The sequence below is a fragment of the Sphaerodactylus townsendi genome, linkage group LG03 (assembly GCF_021028975.2).
Source record: "Sphaerodactylus townsendi isolate TG3544 linkage group LG03, MPM_Stown_v2.3, whole genome shotgun sequence".
Lineage (NCBI taxonomy): Eukaryota > Metazoa > Chordata > Lepidosauria > Squamata > Sphaerodactylidae > Sphaerodactylus > Sphaerodactylus townsendi.
The window spans coordinates 117,114,256-117,134,409 of NC_059427.1; the positions used below are offsets into that span (position 1 = coordinate 117,114,256).

At 41.9% G+C, this 20,154-nt stretch overlaps 1 protein-coding gene across 5 annotated transcripts in view; it reads left to right on the forward strand.

Moving 5' to 3' along the window:
* Positions 1-20,154, forward strand: part of SEPTIN9 (septin 9) — a 264,354-nt gene that overhangs the window by 228,741 nt on the left and 15,459 nt on the right. For all 5 annotated transcript variants that reach the window (XM_048487830.1, XM_048487832.1, XM_048487831.1 and 2 more), the window contains 4 exons: positions 4,324-4,509; positions 13,941-14,069; positions 14,330-14,411; positions 16,505-16,642. In XM_048487830.1, the coding sequence (XP_048343787.1) occupies positions 4,324-4,509; positions 13,941-14,069; positions 14,330-14,411; positions 16,505-16,642 (535 nt within the window). The remainder of the gene's footprint in view (positions 1-4,323; positions 4,510-13,940; positions 14,070-14,329; positions 14,412-16,504; positions 16,643-20,154) is intronic.

The window sequence follows — 20,154 nt, forward strand, 5'->3', positions numbered from 1 at the left end:
AGCACAACCACTCTGGAATGATACCTGGATAGATAAACCCTCTATGAGGAGCCTGGAGAATATAGTCCAGTTTGAATCGGTGCCTGTTTTTAAAATGTGCTGTATTAAACTTTGCTTTTTCTAGAACCTTCTATAGAAATCTTTATTCTTCTGGTCTTTGCAGTCAAGTGCTAACAGGTGGCAAATAAACGTAAAGACTATAGTGATTACAAACTACTTCCATTTTCCTAAGTTGCCTACTTCTAGAATTCTACTCTCTCCCTCACTAACACATGCAGATCCACGATTTACCTCCACCCTAGCCCAACAGAGTTGGTAATGCTTGGGATTAACTGTGTGATTGAAAGCTATTGGTACTACAAGGTAAATAATAATAGGTTTCCTAGACATCTGAATCCATGAGAATTTGGGCGGTGGTACTGGATTGCATGTTTGGACAAATATTTAGCTTGTTCTTCTTCAGGTCAAGACTAAGCTTGTCCCCAAAATTATTAAATCCAAACACACACTCAGAGACCCAAATTAACTCTGTTTATTTATTGGTCTATAACTTCCTAAAGAATCTGTTTCTCATTTGTTCATGGCAAGGGTAGGGAATTGACTAATGCTGCATTGTTGAGATATGAATGGAGATCAGTGCTGTTGGAAAAACCAGGGGAGACGAGTGCAAACTAGTGTGGTCAGGCATTGCTTTGTTCCATATGGAGTTTTGTTGTGCCTTAAGGCTTGAGTACATTTAATCTTTGATTCCTTGTTTTTTCAATGGGGAGCGAAAAGCCACATTTTCCTCTCAATCTAGAAAGGCTTGACTACAGCCTTCTTGAAGTAGAAATAGTTGTAAGACCCATATACATGGCACATAACTGCACTCAATCTACAAGTTTTAGAATTACTCCATAGACTTGCAATCTGCAGTTTGGCCCAAGTTCCAGTTACCTTCATTGGAGAAGAATAAGCTGTGTATTCTGGGAATGGAGTCAGAATGTTCCTGCCTGACTGTTAAGGCTGCCATCAACTTCACAGCAAACATATACAATAGGCAAAAAACCTGTGCTTTGACAACCATAGTCATTTGTGAGCAAAATGTCTGATATTTTTCCCTGTCCACTGTCTGCCTCAAATGGCTATTTTTCCCTGTCCACTGTCTGCCTCAAATGGCTGTTGAACAGCTGTAGGGTAGTTTTGGTGGTGCAGTTTCATTTCCTTGTTTTGTAGGGTCTTTTTCTTCTGCAGTAGTAGGTACAAAAAGATCTGTGGGTCTACCCATGGTCATTATCTGGTTGGGCCAGATAATTAAGCAACATAAGGGGAAGGCTATGTCTCATATAAAACTGTGTGTGTGTGTGGGGGGGGGGGAAATGTTCATGTGTGGGATAGTGGCAGTAGCATAGACTTAACCAACAAATGATAAATAGTGTCTTCTATGTATCTATTTATAATCACTGGCTGATTGACAGATTTGCTCACTATTTATACAACTTGCTGCTAAACTGTGCGCAGAGGCACTGAGAAGGGTGGGAAAGTAGTGCTCTAATTGGCCTGATACAGTGCATGTATGAAACACTGCTGATTGCACTGCGCTGCACTATTGGACTGTGTGAGAAGTAACCAAGAAACAAGGGCAGATTTCTAGAAAAAGCAGCTCCATATTTGCAGCCATGGAACAGATTATGAACCAAACCAGTGGGGGTTGAACCATCCTTACTGGCTCCCTTGAAGTTACTATAGCAGCTGCACCTCAGAGACAAGTCAACCCTACCTAAACAAACCTAGGTTTTCCTGTTACAAGCAGTAGTCAGTGGGACCAGCTATGTGCAGAGTAGCTGGTTGTTTTCATTATCTCTTGGGTTTTCTAAAGCACAATCCTTGCTGCTGGGGAACTAAAACACAGCTGGCAGGAACCCGTGTATACTGGTGGAGGGGGGAAGAGAAGAATTGTGTTTTGAGTGATCAATGCCAGGCAGCGATGGGCAAATCATTGTTTTTATTAGGCCTTCGAAATCTGCTCTGTATGTGATACCTCATGTTTGTTATCTAGCAAATTTCTGGTTAGGATTCTGATAGGAGGAATATGAATCATTCTGTATAAGAATGTTGGTATCTTTACCCTGAGCAACTTTGACATGCTTCTTCACCATAACAGGAAATCCTGGCGGCATGTCTATGCAATCAGTCACTGCTTCTGTGCAGACTTCTTTTTTTTCCCCTCTAAAACTTTGTGCGTAAAGCACGTAGTTCCCCCTCCAGTGGCCATAATGGATGACTCTTCAATCTAAGCTATTTAAAATATCCAAATGTGGAACATGAATTATGTTTAGAAAAGAAGACATGGAGACAAAAAAATGAGATCATTTTGGAAGTAGTCTTCCCAAAAAAACGTAAAGGGGGAAGGACAGTGGGATTAGCCATCAGCAACTTTTAATTTTCTGTTTCTTGGAGATAAAGTGTCACTGTATAATTACAGCTCTTTGCTTTTAAAAAAATCAGCTTCATAACTTTTATAACACAAGTTGTAGACAGAATCATTCTTTGATTTTATTTCACCATTTTGTGTTGGAAACTGCAGCCAAGTTAGACCCCCATGTCCAGGTCATGGCGCTGCATAGCAATGACTTTTAAAATGAGTTGTGCGATAGCTGGCCTCAAAGTGGACATGTTGATCTAAAAGGAGCCGGAGATGCAGAAACTAGTAAGCTGGAGGCAGAGTTCACACTAAGCAAGAAAGACCAGCAAAGTCTAAATTAGACAGTTGGAAGAGAATATTTCCATACTGTGTTCCCTCCATTCTACAGCCTGGAGCAGTTTAATACAAAGGGCACCAGTGTAAAAATCATGGGTTCAGATTCTGTGTAATAACTTTTGGGTTTGTTGGAACAAAATGCCTGCTTCAGGGGATGTAGATGGAAAAAGTGTCTCTCCTATCTGGAGGAAACTAATGTTTCAGCCAAGTGCCTTACCTCATGGGTCCTATTCCCATTGAGTAGATCTTCTTTGCTTTTGTGCCTTCTGGTCTGACATGTTCTGGGTGCATTCTATTGGACAATATGAAGTGCAGAATTTGGGGGTTTTGGTTTCTTTACCTGTTTTTCCTGAAAACATGTTTTGTTTCCCTTATTGGTTGCAGCTGAATGAGAAGTGGTTTAATTCCTAGTGTTGGGAAAGAGGAGGAAAATTGCTTGGCTTTCCCTTTCTGAAAATGATGCTAGCTCAGGAGTCATTGAAAGAAATATTGACTCCTTTGCCTATGATTTTTTTAAAAAAATCCAGGAATGTTGCCCATGATCTATTGCAGCATGCTGTAACAATGAGGCTTAAAATCATAAATCTTGTGGAAGACCTGGAGGTCATCTCATCCAACACCATGCACAAATGGTTTTCAAATATTCCGATGACTAGGCACGAACCTGAGTTGAGGTGATCCTGAGAGAGGAAGAGTGTGCCAGAGGTGTTGTGTGTAAGAGGGGTGGGGGTAGAATAAAAACAAATCCTCAGGTTCCAAGAAGCAAAGCGTGCTATGTACAAGGCAGAGTGGAAAACTTAAAGTTTATGCAGCAACAGTAATCTCATAAAATTTATTCTTGAGTTGGGATTGGTATGTTCATCCAACCTTCTACCTGTTTTTTTCAAAGAAGGAAAACTTTTTTATATATTTTATACTAACTTAGAGACATACAAATCAAGGAAGAGACAAATGTTATTCTCTGTGCAGAAGGTTAGAGCACCCAAGCTGTTGGTATATAATTTTCACTTGTCTTTGTTCTACATTGTCCACCTCATTGATTAGGAGGTGACCCTTCAGTGTTTATGTATTTATTTAAAGTATTTACCAGGTCTCTCAGAACCATAATGTTCTTGAGAAGGTGAGAATTAAAAGCAATCTGTCCATAAAAACCAAGCAGTTCAGGACAGCATTAAAAAAAAAATCTTAAATTTTGAGTATTCATGAAATTCATTGTCAGGATTATATTTTTACATTTCATTAACACTAGCCTCAACACAGCTTCATTGTTTTGATCACATTTACTCATATTGTCTAATGGTTGTATGGTGCTTGAAATGTACTAAAGATGATTAAATATATAGTAATAGTGAGGAAGTAGCTAAGCTATGACCACAAGTAAGACTTGTGTTTTGAGACAATCCATCTCATTTCAGTAAATTGTGCCATATTTGATAAGACCTCAGATTATTATTTAAGCAGGTTCACATATAAGAAGGAGGTCCTTAAGCTGTTCAATAGTGTAATGTTCCACTTTTGTTACGTGTCTTTTTGTTTTAATTTAGCATTATTATTAATTATATTTCCCTTTTTACCATGTTTAGAGGCTATTCCCAGCTACCCAGGCAGCATGACAGACACCCCTCGAGATGCTGCCCTCAAGCAAGTTGCACCAGCACGACCAGAGAAACCAATGGCTGACTTTGGCTACGTTGGGATCGATGCCATCCTTGAGCAGATGCGGAGGAAAGCCATGAAGCAAGGGTTTGAGTTCAACATAATGGTAGTCGGTGAGTCTTTTATCCTCGGGAGAGCTGTTCCACGGGTTCTCCATGTGTTGGGTTTTTTTGTGATTAATTCTGCCGTACTTCTGGTATGAATTAGGACTAATAAAAGGAAACACTTCTTCACGCAACGTGTGATTGGTGTTTGGAATATGCTGCCACAGGAGGTGGTGATGGCCACTAACCTGGATAGCTTTAAAAGGGGCTTGGATAGATTTATGGAGGAGAAGTCGATTTTTGGCTACCAATCTTGATCCTCTTTGATCTGAGGTTGCAAATGCCTTAACAGACCAGGTGCTCGGGAGCAACAGCCGCAGAAGGCCATGGCTTTCACCTCCTGCATGTGAGCTCCCAAAGGCACCTGTTGGGCCCCTGCGAGTAGCAGAGAGCTGGACTAGATGGACTCTAGTCTGATCCAGCTGGCTTGTTCTTATGTTCTTATGAATAACTCACTGACACTTAAATCAGGAATGTGGTGTTCTAGGATTTAAAAATCTTTCCAATGCATTACTGAAATCGTTTCACTGCTGGTATCTGATAGCCAGGATTTCAAATTATTTGTGCACTTTTAATCTCTTTTTGCTGGTTAGGATGTTGGATGTCATAAACGTGTACATTTAATAGGAGGTCTCTGCAGCTGGAATAACTGTATTGTTAACACCACATCTACTTGAATTTATTCCTCTACACCTTGTAGCTCTGTTGTCCATTGCTTGTAGCTCTGAATTAAGAATGTAAATCCTAACAATTTAAAGTGTTAAGTGTGTGTTCCTTTAAATGAGAGGTAAGTCACAGAAGAAGGCGGTAAAAGAGGGGGATGAGAGAGTATGGTGATTGGTTGATACTGGAGAGAGACTGTGAAGGGTTTTGTAGAGAGAGAGAGGAAGCTATCAGTTAGGGGAAAGGGGGCGGAAGGAAAGAAAAAATAGCGGGGAAAACAGATTTCTGGCTAGAGCCCTTCGTATATGAAGTCATAAACAAAAGAATAATTCAAATACACGTAGAAGATGTTGGGAGACCAAAAAGGGAGTCAAATCCTAATGTGGTCACAGAGAGAAGAGTTAAATGAGTGGATGAGACAAGTACCTTAGAAATTAGACACAGTAGATATCTGAAGGGAAAAGGAGAATGTAGTAGAGAGTGAAAGAGGGGAGTTATATGAAGAGAAAGTTTGGGTCACCTGAGCCAGAAGTTATTGCCACCCATTGTTTCCTTGGAGCCATTTTCCCTGGTACGTTTCTGATGGAAATGCAAATTATTACAAATTCGTTTTACAGATTAACAAATGAGGATAAGTTCAGATTTGTATTTATTTAGTAGAACAATGAAAACAGCAGTTTTTAACATTTTCATTTATCTAACTGATCCAAATGAATATTTGAATGTTGTTAGTCTTTTGTTTTATCTATTAGAGATTGTTTGTTTTCTAGGTTTTCTAAAAACAAAAATAGTTCTTCCAATTGTGTTGAGTTAAGATATTTAGGAAATGAATTAGTCCTCTTAGAATTCTTCCATCCGTCTTTTTGTGGTTTGATGGAAGACACTGCCAGGAATATGTTAATGGATCTGCTTCCCTTCTTTCTCTGATCCAAAAAGTATTCACAGGCAGTTTGAATATAGATCTGGAAGAATGAATTGGCTTCAGTCCTCTCTGTCTGCATGCATGTGTACACACAAAGTATTTTAAGGGATGGTATGGTATAGTGCTTGACTAGTGTTGAGGACATCTGAGTTCAACGTTCTTTGGGTGATTAATATACCTTACTCTTTGCACATTGCTGTTCAAGTATAATGGTGATGCCCTCTTTGGAGGACAGCATAAGAATGCAATGGATGTTTTGCAGATCAATGAAGTTGTCTATGGAATTAAAACTGGACCACTTCCATTAGACCATTTTCTTTCTTCCTTGTAAGTTTTATTCATGTTTGCTACGTTTTCATCAGTCAGCATGTGGATTAATATGGCATAATACTACTCAGGACAATTTACTGTTTTCTCCTAATTTGGTTTAGCCTTCCTTGAGGACATATTGACAGCAAATGGGGCCCGGGGAAATTGCCCCCCCCCCCCCGCCACCCGTTTCAACAGAATAGCTCTAAGCAACTCTCAGAATTCTACTCCAGTCTATTCTATGTGGCTCACTCCAGAAAAGTGTTTCTAGGATTTCACCATTTTAAGAGTGCTGAAAGGTCCTTACATACATTACTGTAAAAGGAGCATTGCAGCACCAGAAATGCACACTGCCTTATACTGAATCAGGTCATTGGTCTTTCAAAGTCAGTATTGTCCGCAGATTGGCAGCAGCTCTCAAGCAGAGGTTTTTGGCATCATCTTCTGCCTGGTCCTTCTTAACTGGAGATGCCACAGATTGTCTGCTGTCAGCCAAGCAAGGAAGGCATCTAGCCTCTTCCAGCATGCTCACCAACCCTAGCTGCCCAGCCAGCCTCCGGTCTTTTCAGCATCCCTCCCTCCTAGTGTTCCAAGCTCTGGGTCCCAGCCCTACTTCTTCCAACCTTCCCTGGCTTTTCAGTCACTCAGCACAGGCTCCAACCTAGAGCCTCTAGAGAGGCAGCATTCCCTTCCTCCAGCCCAAACTCGGGTCTGCAGAGGCAGTGAGGTGGCACCCTCCGTCTGCTCACGTGCACACATTCCCACACTCTAGCAAGCAAGAAAATACTCACCCAGCATGACAAGGACAAGAAGGGCAGCTGATCCACCTAACAGCCTTGGGGTGCCCCAATGTTGTCGCTGGAGGGGGAGGGAAGAAAGGGGGGAAAGGAAGGGAATTCACAAGCCTACCCCAACCAGGCAGCCTCACTCTGAGGGGGGAAGAAAGGGGGCGGGTGGGAAAATGCACCCCTACATGACCAATTGAAATGATGTCTGGGGGCCCCGCCTTCTCATGCCCCTTGTAGATCTGCTCCTGGGCTCCCTGTTGTGCACAGCCAGGTTATATTGAAACATGAATATGGACTGCTTGGAGCTATCCATGTGCCATGGTTTATCCTCATGGATCTCTCTGAAAGAATTGGATCTGTGCTGACTTTGGGGGATTAATATTTTGAAGCTGTTAATTCATGACATGTACTATGTTTGGGATAACAAAGATTTTATGAAGCTGATTTCAAACTATTAAGAATGAACGGTCAGTTTGTTCAGTGCTGCAAAAGAGAAAGATAAAAATGAATTTCTAAGGTTAGACCAATTTTTATGTCTCCTCGCAAGGTCTTGCATTGCCTTGCATCCTCTCTGGATAGCAAATCTGTACTGAGGTCTCACACATTCCGAGTTCGTGGGAAACAGGCTTCTTGGATCCATTTCCATAAATCTTTCCATTCTTCATGAATCTCTTGTGTCTTTTACTTCCTGTCAGCTCCTAGCTAAAGCCAGTCCAATGACTCCGGACTGTTTCCTCATCTCTTACCTGTTAAGTAAAAAAAAATTGACTTTGCATAGTCAGCTAAAGTTTGATTTAAATATCCTCATTCATGTCATCTGTAAACTAAACCAGATGTTTATATAGTCTTGGGGTGTGTTTTTTTTCTTTCTTCATGGTGTTCCTATTTATTCTGTGCTGAGATCTTGTGTGTACGTTTGCACCCAGCCAAATTTGCTGCTGTGAAACAGATTGTGGAAGTACAGATCATTTGTGATCAGTACTTATTTATTTATTTATTTATTTATTTATTTATTTATTTATTGCTTGGACTTTTATACCGCCCCATCCCCGAGGGGCTCTGGGCAGTGTACAACATAATATAAATATAATAGAATTATTAAAACCATTAAAACAGCAGTAACAGTAAAAAGAGGCGTCCGCCTATCCCAATTTTAAAATTCTCCCCGGGAAAGTGGGAGAAGGGGGGTGGCTTGAGTCACATTTTCAGGAATGGATATGCCCTCGGCTGAGTATAAGGGCTGACTGGGGGGCACCATTTCAGCGGCTGGGCCCTCCAAAGGCCCGGCGGAACAACTCCGTTTTGCAGGCCCTGCGGAACGCGTTAAGATCCCGCAGGGCCCGAACAGCCGGAGGTAGGGTGTTCCACCAGGCTGGGGCCAGAGCCGTAAAGGCCCTGGCCCATGTGGAGGCCAGCCGCATCATTGAGGGGCCAGGGACCACTAACAGATTGGCCTCAGCTGAACGGAGAGGCCGAGCCAGGACATATGGGGTGATGCGGTCTCGAAGATACGAGGGTCCCAGGCCGCGTAAGGCCTTGAAGGTCAACACCAATACCTTGAAGATGATCTGGAACTCCACCGGGAGCCAATGCAGCTGGCGCAGCACAGGCTGAATATGATCATAAATGGCGCTGCCTGTGAGTAAGCGCGCCACTGCATGCTGAACCAGCTTTAGTCTCCGGAGCAAACGCAAGGGAAGGCCCCGTAGAGCGAGTTACAATAGTCTAGCCTGGAGGTGACTGTTGCATGGATCAAAGTGGCTAGGTCCGCTTGGGAGAGGAAAAGAGCCAGCCGTCGGGCCTGGCGAAGATGGAAGAAAGCAACCCAGGTTATATGGGCCACTTGGGTCTCCATTGAAAGAGACAAATCCAGGTGGACCCCCAGGTTGCGCACGGAGGGGGTCGGCGCCAATATGGCCCCCTCCCACACCGGCGGCTGGAAAGATCCATTCCCCCCCTCTCGGCCAAGCCAGAGGAGCTCCGTCTTCGATGGATTCAGTTTTAACCTGCTCTGCCGCAACCAACCAGCAACCGCCTCCAAACAGTGCTGGAGAGCCGCAGGGGCGGCGACCGCTCCCCCCTCCCTCAACAGAATGAGCTGCGTGTCATCAGCGTACTGGTGACAAGTCAGCCCAAAACTCCGTACCAGCTGAGCAAGGGGTCTCATATAGATATTAAAAAGCAGCAGGGATAGTAAAGCCCCCTGGGGTACACCGCAATCAAAGCGGGCACTTCCGGGAGGCCAGATCCCCGCACCTCACTTGCTGACTTCGATCCCGGAGAAACGAGGCAATCCATTGAAGGACAGTGCCCCGCACCCCGGAAGCGGCCAGGCCAAAGGTCAAAAGGTCATGATCGACCACATCAAACGCTGCGGTAAGATCTAACAATACACTGTTTCCCCAAAACTAGGTCTTAGGTTTAATGCTAATAATCTCTCTGAAATAATTACACTATTCTCACACTGGGGGCCTGGCGGGAAAAGGGGGAGAGGAAAGTGAAGCTTTTGCTCTCTAAAACCCAATAACCCCCCCACCACCACCACACACACACACACAAAATAGAAGTAAAAAGGCAGTCAAGGAAGTCAGTCCTAAGCAAGAATGCTGTGTGAGGGGTGGATAACTTCAGGAAAGCTAAATTGGTGGAGCAGCCATCTGATCTGCGGTTTTTCCTTCACATGTCATCTTTCCTTCACAGCACTTGACTTCCCACAAAAATGCAACAGGAACAGAAAAATAAAAGCAATTCTAGCAAAGATCTTGGTGTGCTTTAAAAAAAATCCTAAATGCATCTTGGTTCCTCCTCCCTAGGTTGATCTGCCCAGGTGATCAGCAAAAAACTTGGGTCTCAGCATTTCCCCGGTGTACATGGGGTTTGGATCTGCCTTTTACCTTTTCCCCACGTTTTGTTTGTTCAACCCCTCAAGCAGCAGCAGCCAGCCTTCTCCAGCCTCCAACAGGTCCTGTGTGCACCCGCTTCTTCCCTGTGCTACTCCAGCCGAGTCCTCCCTCTTTGCCACGGTGCGCACACGTCATGCCCAGCAGCCCAGGCCAGCCTAGATGTGTGTGTGTGGGGGGCCGAAGTGATTCCCCCTCATATGACAAACTCTGTGTACGCGTGCCCACAGAGAGGGCTCTGAGTGCCACCTCTGGCACCTGTGCCATAGGTTCGCCATCACTGTCATAGGGTATTTGAGGCAGCCAGCCAGTCCTCCTTTCCTGGGTAAATCAGCCATCACAACAGAGAGCCAGCAAGAGTAACATATCAGAAGTTTACATCCAACTTCTCCTACCTTTTTATGCTGCTGCATGTGGTCAGTTAGAAGAGAGCACACATTGATTTTTTTAATTAGCTTGAGCTGTGAGTGGAAACTGGAAGGAACTAGTGGCTATACATTAGGCCAACAGTTGAAATCACTTCAGAAGGAAGTCTTCAGTTTGGGTATTAAAAATAATTGTCTTCCTCCCCTGGCAGATGGGATATCTGTAAACCATGTATCTGTTGCCTATATTCCGTGTGCCTAATCACATGATGGTTTCCTTCGATTGCCCTTGTCTTATCAAGACAATAATTTGTTTCCCAACTTGTATCTTTTCATCTCTTTGCCTTGCTTGAATTTAAATTATTTCGGGACTAGAAGAGATGACTACATCCTCTAAAAGAGCGCTAATATGCTATCTGTGTGATCCTACAATTACATTTTTGGCTTTATGCTGGATTATTTATATATCCATTCTTCAATACTGACGGAAATATCCGTGGATACCTTTCAGATACCTTAGTAGTTAGTGTGCACTTGAGGTCACTGTCTCTGGAAATAGCTGGATTTATAGTATAAAGAAGCTATATATTAGAAGGAAAATATGCTAAGTAACAAAAAAGTAAAATAAGAGGCAGAGTCTTGAGAATAGGGACCAGTGGGGTTTTTTTGTTCTGATTGAGGAGATAATTCCAATCCATTAAATGAGTTATATTCTTGCTGCATTTTCCCAATATTTTTAAAACTATGTAGAGAAATTTTAAAAATCAGACACAGTTGATGCATTGACAATTATGAAATGAAAGTAAGGTATCCAAGCATTTAGGCTTATAGTCAATGGAATGTTCAGCTCATCAGATGGAGCTTACAAGATTACATGTAAGGGGAAAAGAAAATGTTATGGCTGATGCATTGTCCAGAGTCACTGGAGAAGACCCAAAAACATGGCATGAGTAAATGAAAACAACTGGTAAAGTATTATTGTAATACCATTTTGAAATGTTCTGAAATGTGTTTGAAATTTTGCAGACTGTATTTCTTAAGTATACTTGGGAAAGTGTAATATGATAAGTTTTGCTTACTTAAAATGATGGCAATGTTTATGTTCTGCAGATTAAATTTCCTATCTGCCCGTTGCTTCAACGAGGATTGAAGTAGACCTCATTATACACACTGTCTTGTAAAGGGGGGACAATAGTGAGGCATCTCCTAGTCTTCTTAGTGAGAGGGGGGTGCCTTACACTCCAGCATCTGCCAACTGCCTGTGCCCTGAGGAAAAAAAATTTCCCTCTAAAATCTCTGACAGAACAACTCTGACTGAGCAACTTTTTATTCTCAGAACAATTTTTTTTAGTAAAATGGAAAGGATGTTTAAGAATTCGTATTTCTCTTTCAATTTTTCCACAAATATATATTTTTTCTAAGCCATCTAGATAGTCTTTATCTTCCAGGGCACTTGTCCCTTAGGCAAGGCAGTATCTCTGAAAGAAAACTAAAATAACCTGTTGTCATTCTGTCACTAACTATATAAAGAAATGGCACCAGAGGCTTGTAAAGTTCAAACCAGCAATTGAAATATTTTATTTACAGGAACAAGTTTAAAAGATACACACACTCACATATACTCACACACAAAAAGAATATATAATATATACAAAGGAAGCTAATTTTAAAACAGCTACTGCCTACAGGATTTTGTTTAATAACACTTGTGGTTGATACAAATTACAGACAGGAGACTATCTTTGTGCTTTCTGATGATACTGTCACTTTGACACTAGACAAAATAAAGCTGTTATTTCAGCACAGTTGTTAAAGAGTTCTGTTTGGCTAACTAGCCCTTGTTCTAAAAATCTTTTTACCCTCGGGTATGTACTACCCACAAACAGTTCTTTGGACACTAACACAAACTCTCCCTTAGAGTGCCTCTCACACATGATGCTTATCATGTAAGGATGGCTGCTCTCCTTGAGGAAGCTCCAGTCCTCTCTATATAACTCCCCTTCTCTCAAGAGCTTCACTGCTTCATATCACAGTGGGGCTCTCCTCAGAAAAAAAATAAACAAGCCATCAGTGTGATTAATCAGTATTATTTCATTATGTTCAACTCCAGGAACTCTGGTACAGATTCCTTTACTGAACTCTGCACTTCCTAGCACTTAATTCAGAGAAGCACAGCCCATTCTGATCTGGCCCTCTGCTTCCAGAGAACAGAGTTACCTCAGAGTTACCGTCCACTTTGGCTGTCACAACAGAACCCTTTCTTGTTTTCAACTCCCTATCCTCACACTTTATAATGCTGTGCAGCTGTCTCAGCCAATCCCATGGAGTTCTAAATTAATACTTCAGGCTCTGAATATTGTATTGAACTGCATAAAAATGTATTTTTAAAATTATGTATAGAAATTTCAAAATTCAGACACAGCTGATACTAAGCAATTTCATTTCATAATTGTCTGCATCTATTCTTGGGTTTGAGTGAGGGATACATATTCTCTGTTCAGTTCACTGTCTCAGCAGGTCACTGTCTGCCAATCTATCCTACTTCCCAGAGGTGTATTGTAGCTATGGGCTCCATGGAGGAAGGGAAACATACCAATTAACAACAGATGCTCAATCCAACAGAATGGAAAGTTTCCTCCATCGTGGCTTAAGAAATTTTATGTGAACCTTATGAAAAGAGTCCACAGGTTTTACACAAAGGCTGCAAACAGTGCTGCATAATATCAAACCATATTTCCCTAATGCTAACAAACTCCAAGAAGACAATAATGCTAAAATGTAACAAATCTTTCTAAGAAAAAAATGTGCATTTTAACTAGAGACAAAATATAAATCTATTTGGCTTAAATTCATATGATTTCATTTCAAACATTAAATGTTTTCTCTGTTTCTAAAACAAGAAAATAAGAATATCAATACAAAGAAGAACCAACCTATCACCTTCTGTTCTTTGAGAGATTTCTAACTAAAAATTAGAAAATTGTGAAGAAGTTTAGTCATTTCCATGTAACAGTTAATGTATTCACATGAATAATGTTATTTTGCAAACTGTGGCCAGTTCATGAAAAGCTGGAAAGTATATTTAAAATGGTGTAGAAAATGATACATTTGGATATATAGAAGTTGATGCTTAACTTTTGAAAAGAATATTATTGTTGTTGTTATTTTGCATTTGAATATGTTGGTTGGATTAGAGTTGTTTAGCAATGTTCTGTATACATCCATTTGTAGTTCATATGCTTCCTGTGGTATGCAGCATTAGAAATAAAATCTCGTATGACTTAGTTTTGTGGTAAGCTATATGAGACAAAATCAACATTGTCAAAATTTATTTTAGGTGAGGATAACTTATAGCACACTTACTGTGCATAATCAAATGGTATCATATTACAATTTAAATCCAGTAGAGCAAACCATTTAGACCAGATGTGGAATGACCTTAGTAGCGAAACAGATGAGTTTTCTGATATCTGTGTATCCTGCTGTTTTTCAGGTCAGAGTGGCCTGGGAAAATCTACCCTAATCAACACCCTCTTCAAATCAAAAATCAGCCGCAAATCTGTGCAGCCCACTTCTGAAGAGCGTATTCCCAAGACAATAGAAATCAAGTCCATCACACATGGTAAATCCTTGGCAAGAGATCATGGGAATGTCTTGTGTGGGGAGACGGGAGTCCTGAGAGATGGGAGAGAGGGCTAAGTAAAATCTTTCCCTTTCCTGGCTCTCTATGAAATAAACTTTCTGAAGCATTTGACGGTTTCTAGGTTCAAATCCCTTTGCACCCAACTTGAAAAGAGGTGTGTGTTGGAAGAAATTTTTCTTTGGTGCTGAAGCATTAGTCTCTGGTGACCTGTTCTTGCATTTCTTCCAAATCTTCTTCAGATATTGAGGAAAAAGGTGTCCGTATGAAACTGACTGTCATTGACACCCCAGGTTTTGGAGACCACATCAACAATGAGAACTGGTGAGTGGCTGCGAAAAGGAAAAATGTGCAAAGAATGCAAAAGTGCTGACTGATCCTCTCTGTTACTTTCCTAAGATGTCTGTCCAGCAGGTCAGGGGGAGGCCAGATTATTCAGCTTTCTCAACCACATGACAGTGGGAGCTGAACAGAAAAATGCTGGCATTTCAAGGGGATTTCCAGACACTAAAACAAAACCATCCTTTTGCAGATTTGGAGATTTTCAGTTACCATGCATTGTTGTTCTTGAGAAATCATCCTAAATTTCTAACGAGAGCTATGATAGTATTTTCTCCTGAAAGTCATAGAAATCAGTGCTGCCTAGATACATCACTAGGGTTGGATGTTCAGTCTATGTTGTCTTCAGGAGATAGGTAGTAGTATTTATAGTAGAAAACTATTACGTAATCTTTTTTAACTTTCTAGATGACCTGGAGCAAGGTTCTCAAAACTGATCAGTTGTAGTTATCCTTCCAAAGTCATGGAAATAATAACTGAATCCAAGCGCAATACATGCAAATCTGCTTCTCGTCTGAACTGTGGGGTCTAGCATCAGAGGAAGGGGAGCATCAGCCTGCAAAATGCAGGGATACCTGATGGCTTCCCCGCAACACCAATACCCTCATGTAGAGTTCTGCATTCACATGAAAATGCCATTTTTGGCAGATTATAATAAATCCCATATGCAACCAAAATACAACTGTGACAGCTGTGCTGTGCATAAGCTTAAAGAGTTCTTCAGTGGAGTAACTGGCGAATAAGTAGATGGAAGGCTGTAGCTGGCTGGTGGAAGATTGCATTCTTCTGTTCCATGGAAGGTATTCAGTGAGAAAGAAAACCTACCTTCCCCTTTGAAATGGGTGGGATGCATTTGACAGGGTAATGGATTTATACTGATATTTCTGCTGATCTTAGTTTTCAGGTTTGTATTTTTACTGCTTGTAGTTATTTAGAGTATTTATATTTGGGGTATTTAGGCTTGTATTTTGACTTGGATTTTAAATGAATCTTTAAATCCTCCTTGGGAGCCAGTTTCTGGCTGATTGAGATCTGTGAATGTTTGTAATATTAAGAAGTGCAAAACAACACAGGGAAACACAAAGTTGAACTGTACATAGGCACTTTAGCTCTTTGTGCATTTCTCTTATACTTTGTGCTGGTGGGACTGTGCTGTGGGACGTGCTCTTCTTGCGTTAGGCAAGGGCTGCCTGTAAAGCATCAGTCTAGCACAAGCAGAAATGCTAAGCACCAAAGGAAGTGAGCTCCGCAGCAGAGGACAACCTCTGCAGTGCCTGCAGAGAAGAATGCGTGGAGCAAAAGTACAAGATCAAAACCATAGCCATTGAAAGCCTCAATTCAGTTTGTTGCAGGTATGAACAAGGTAGACATAGTCTTACATATATTTTAAAAAGTGTTTGAAACAGAAGAGCGATTGCATGAAACTGCCACCCTGTCTTCAAAAATGATGTCAGTGTATCGTCTAATTCACAGGTGTCAAACTCGTGCCCCTCCAGATGTTATGGACTACAGTTCCCATCATTCCTTGCCAGCATGAGCAATTAGCCATGCTGGCAGGGGATGATGGGAACTGTAGTCCATAACATCCGAGGCACGAAGCTCTGATAATTCCTATGGCATGCTGGCAGGGGATGGAACTATGAATCCATAACTTTATCTGAACTATTACCCTATGAATAATTCTTCCAATTTTTCACGAATGGGAAGATCTTGCCAGTAATAAAAGATTAGTGGTTAGTGGAAGAACCTTCTCGAATTCACACTGGCTTCCTTGGAGCACTTGGTCTATGATCAGACTTTGGACTGGAGTTTTGCATCAGGACCTTCTACTTATGCCTACTGTTATGCCTACTGTCAAGGCAACAGAACACAATCTGTGATGTGGTGGGAATGGTGCGTTTTCTCTTCCTGTGAATTCTAGCCCATTTTGTCCTGTGATTGGATAATGTATAGATGGTGCCTCATCCGTGCAAGGGCAGGAATTAGGTATAGGATCACATAGTTTCTCTGATGTGATACACACTAAAGTCTGCTGTGTAGATCTGACTTCTTTTACATGCATTTTTTTTCTTGCACAGTTGGCAACCCATTATGAAGTTCATCAATGACCAGTATGAGAAATACCTTCAGGAGGAGCTCAATATTAACCGGAAGAAGCGGATACCAGATACCAGGGTCCACTGCTGCATATACTTCATCCCTGCTACCGGTCACTCGTATGTATGCTGTTTCTCAACTTCCAACCCTTTGTCATGCAGGAACTAATCAAACGTTGTGCCACATATTTTAGATGCTTGTCTGCTACGGGCTACTATTTTTGTACATTTGAGGCTATATTAACTACCTTCTCCAGTGCTGCATTTTCCTCAAACAGTGACTTCTCTTGCTTTCCATTTTTCAGGCACACATGCTTTTCTGCTGGGACCATGTGCTTAGGTACTGATTTTCAGCTTGTCTAGTGAAGGACCTATTCCATAGACTGCCTTCCCTAGGAACTTGCGTATGCAGCTACTGAAATGCTAAACTGCTTGACAGAGTCGTCCTAGCCCTGCAGCTTGCCTCTCACCCTGCTGCTTGCACATTTATCGGTGCCTAGAAGTCTGTTTGGTTTTTTCCCGTTCTCCCAGGGACATGTGTTTCCAATATAAGACATGGTTTTGAAGCTACGAGGCACTCCATTACTGACTTTCACATCCCTGCAATTGCTTTTGGCTACAAGTAGCATGATACCCCTGTTGGGGGTTAGGTCTAGGGGTTCTTTTGGCTCCTGCCCCGGATGGCTTGTTTCTTTCCTGCTCTGATGTCAAAGTGGACATCTGTTTTTTGGTTGTAGTGTGTCAGTTGAGGATGCAGGTCTACTGGGACAAAGAGAAGTAACCAGCAAGACTTTTTGAAGTCTCAGGTTGCAATTTTTCAGGTGTGTGCGTGCGACGGTGGGGGAGAGAGTTTAGATTAATGGGGGCAGTAAAAGCCATCCAGAGAGTATTGGATCTTCTCCAAATGCTTAAAGAAATAATCTTCTGGCATGTTATCAGTGTAGTAGAAACTCTTCAGTTTGTTGTAAGATGTGCATTTTAGTGGTCCCAGTGCAGAAGCAAAAACAAGCTGGAAAGCATGCCCATTTCCTTTGGATTTCAGAGCTTGGATTTCAGATTCCTAGCATAATTCTATATTCTTATGGATCCTTCCCTTGAACCAAAGGCTCAGCTGCACATTGTCACTTCATGTTTGATCATTGCAAGCCCATTTCCCCCTGTCAATGCATCTATGGTGCTGCCAAACTATTTCTGCTACTTTTAGGCATGCAAACAGTTCTGTTGCATGTTGCTTGGGCTTACGCCTTGTACCAGCAAGAGTATGATGTTGTATGAAATCTCCATTAAACGTTTGAATCTGGTAAGGCTTTTTGTCTCCTGCACACAGGCAAACTTTTGCCCAGCCCCAATCTGCCGCCTTATATTAGTTCACTTTTCTTTGGAGAGAGGATTGGTGATATGAAGCTCCCTCACAATTATTCAGTTGTCATTAGACACAACTGAGGGGAAACACAAACCATGTAACCCACACTCCCTCACCACACCAATGTGTTCCCAAGGAATGACTGACAATGCTGTATTTTTATTTTCATAATTGACATTGCTGTGTCCTCAGTGTGTGTTTGTGGAAAGGGCTGTTTGGGGGGTAAGTTTATATTTAGGTTAATTCTGTTAATGGAAGAATACTGAGGGAACTGAATTCCCAGTTTGTTTTCAGGTTCTTCTCTGGGAATTAATGTAGACACTTCTGCAGAGTTTGGGGGTGGACATCTTGGGATGATGGGCCTGTTAGGTTTTAATCTAGAATGAGATGTGCTCACTCCTTTATTTTAAAGAAAGTGTGGTTATGACCATGTTGCATGGTAAATAATTTAATGTCACATGCAGATTCTTCAGGGTCTCTCACTTGATAAACAGAAAGTGTCTGGGCCTCATAATCATGGAGGGAACCATGAAAATGTGCGAGCAGTAGTTGTTCATAAGGCTCATAAACTGCAAGGGGTCTGCTCATATCTTGCTTTGTCGTAGACTGCTACAGGGAGAACTCTGATGTGCGGGGTGGATCATAACCAGAAAAGCATATAGATTTCCTGGCACAAGAAGCTAACCTGCCAAGAAGCCCCAAACACATCCGATGTTTTCTCCCTTTTCTAATTAAGCCACCGGTGGGTCTTGGCACCTTCTCTCCAACATAGACATTCTTCACACGCTTCCTATATTAGCATTTCTTACATACATCAAGCTTCAGTGCCTTTGGGATGTGGAGACCAGCTCACAATGAACATTGCTTTCTGGACTGATGGAATTTGGATTAAATTCAATTCTGCTGAAATCTCTCTTTTTTGTAGAAGTACTGGTCATAAATATTTATCAGATACTGAGCCAAGTGAGAACTGGAAGGCTCCAAGTGGCTTTTATAAGCCTTTTGAATCTCTTGCTCCAGTCTGTAAGCTGGAGCTATTGTCCTGTCTCATTACACCTCTGGCTTGATGGATTGCTTGCTTCTATTTCAGGACCCATTGTAGGAGGTTGTGAAAAGCCTCTCCGTCTTTAGTTTTTTCTAACGTGGAACTTTATGCTAATCATCTGATTGCTTCCCTGTTGTCTTGTAGCAAAGTTTGGCTTCTTTCTCTTTCTTTCATGGTAGCTTGAACTTTTGACCAAGCTTTGAAACTAATCAAGTGTTCCTTGCCCTTTTGTAAATGCCACTTTTACTGTACGGTTGCAAAGCCTGATCTGCACGCTAGAATAAGGAAATGATTGGCCAAGGAAATAACTCAGTGAGCACTCACCACCCTGTAAATTCCCAATCAGGTTGAGTTCTGATATCTGGAGCTGCCCTTTGATTTTCCCACGTTAGCGCCGGGAACTGTGCGGAATTCTCGACTGCACAGGGATATTTTTCTTGCTCACCCCAGGATATTTTGGCCATGCAGAAACAGCCTAAGATAAACCCTAGCTAATGCACCTGTAGAACGTGAAGGTCTTCAGAACTTCTAGAGAGGCCCAGACTGCTCTGATGCCAGTAAGCACTCCTTTCAGTAGAGTGCAGCATGAAGCTTCTGCAAGCTCAAACCAATCAAATTGCCATGTTTCCCCTGCCCTTTGATTTTCAACAGTGAGTTAGAATACCTCTGATTGTGAATTTGGATACTTTCTTACTCAGAACACTTGAGTTGCAATTTCTGTCTTTTCATCACAGAGAGTTAAACTTCAGAATGAAGCTGAGTTGACTATGGAAAACTCATATTGCCTGTACAGAACCACTCCTAGTCCTTGTCACACATTCTGGAGGAGTCATGTTAAGTGTACTTTCCGTGATAGCAAAGAAAAGCTCCAAGAACATACTTCAGAGTCTGAGTATCAACTGGTACACCTGTGGCCACAATTTACTACTGTCCTGGTCTGCTTTGACATTGGGGGAGCTATTTTCCCAATCCCTCCTTCCCTCTTCCTTTCCTCTTCTCTCCACTCCCTGGCTTTGGTTCACCTCTTCATTTTTGTTACTCTGTAGCCCTGTGCCTCATTCTCTGTCTCTGTTTCTCTCTATTTCCTATTTCTCTGTCTCTCTCTGCTGCTTTTTTAGGGGGGGGGGGGGGGCTGAAGTAACTGTTTTTCACCCAAAAGACACTCAAATTGCAGGGAATTTAGTGCTGCCTGTCCACTAAAGACCCCATATACACCAAGAACAC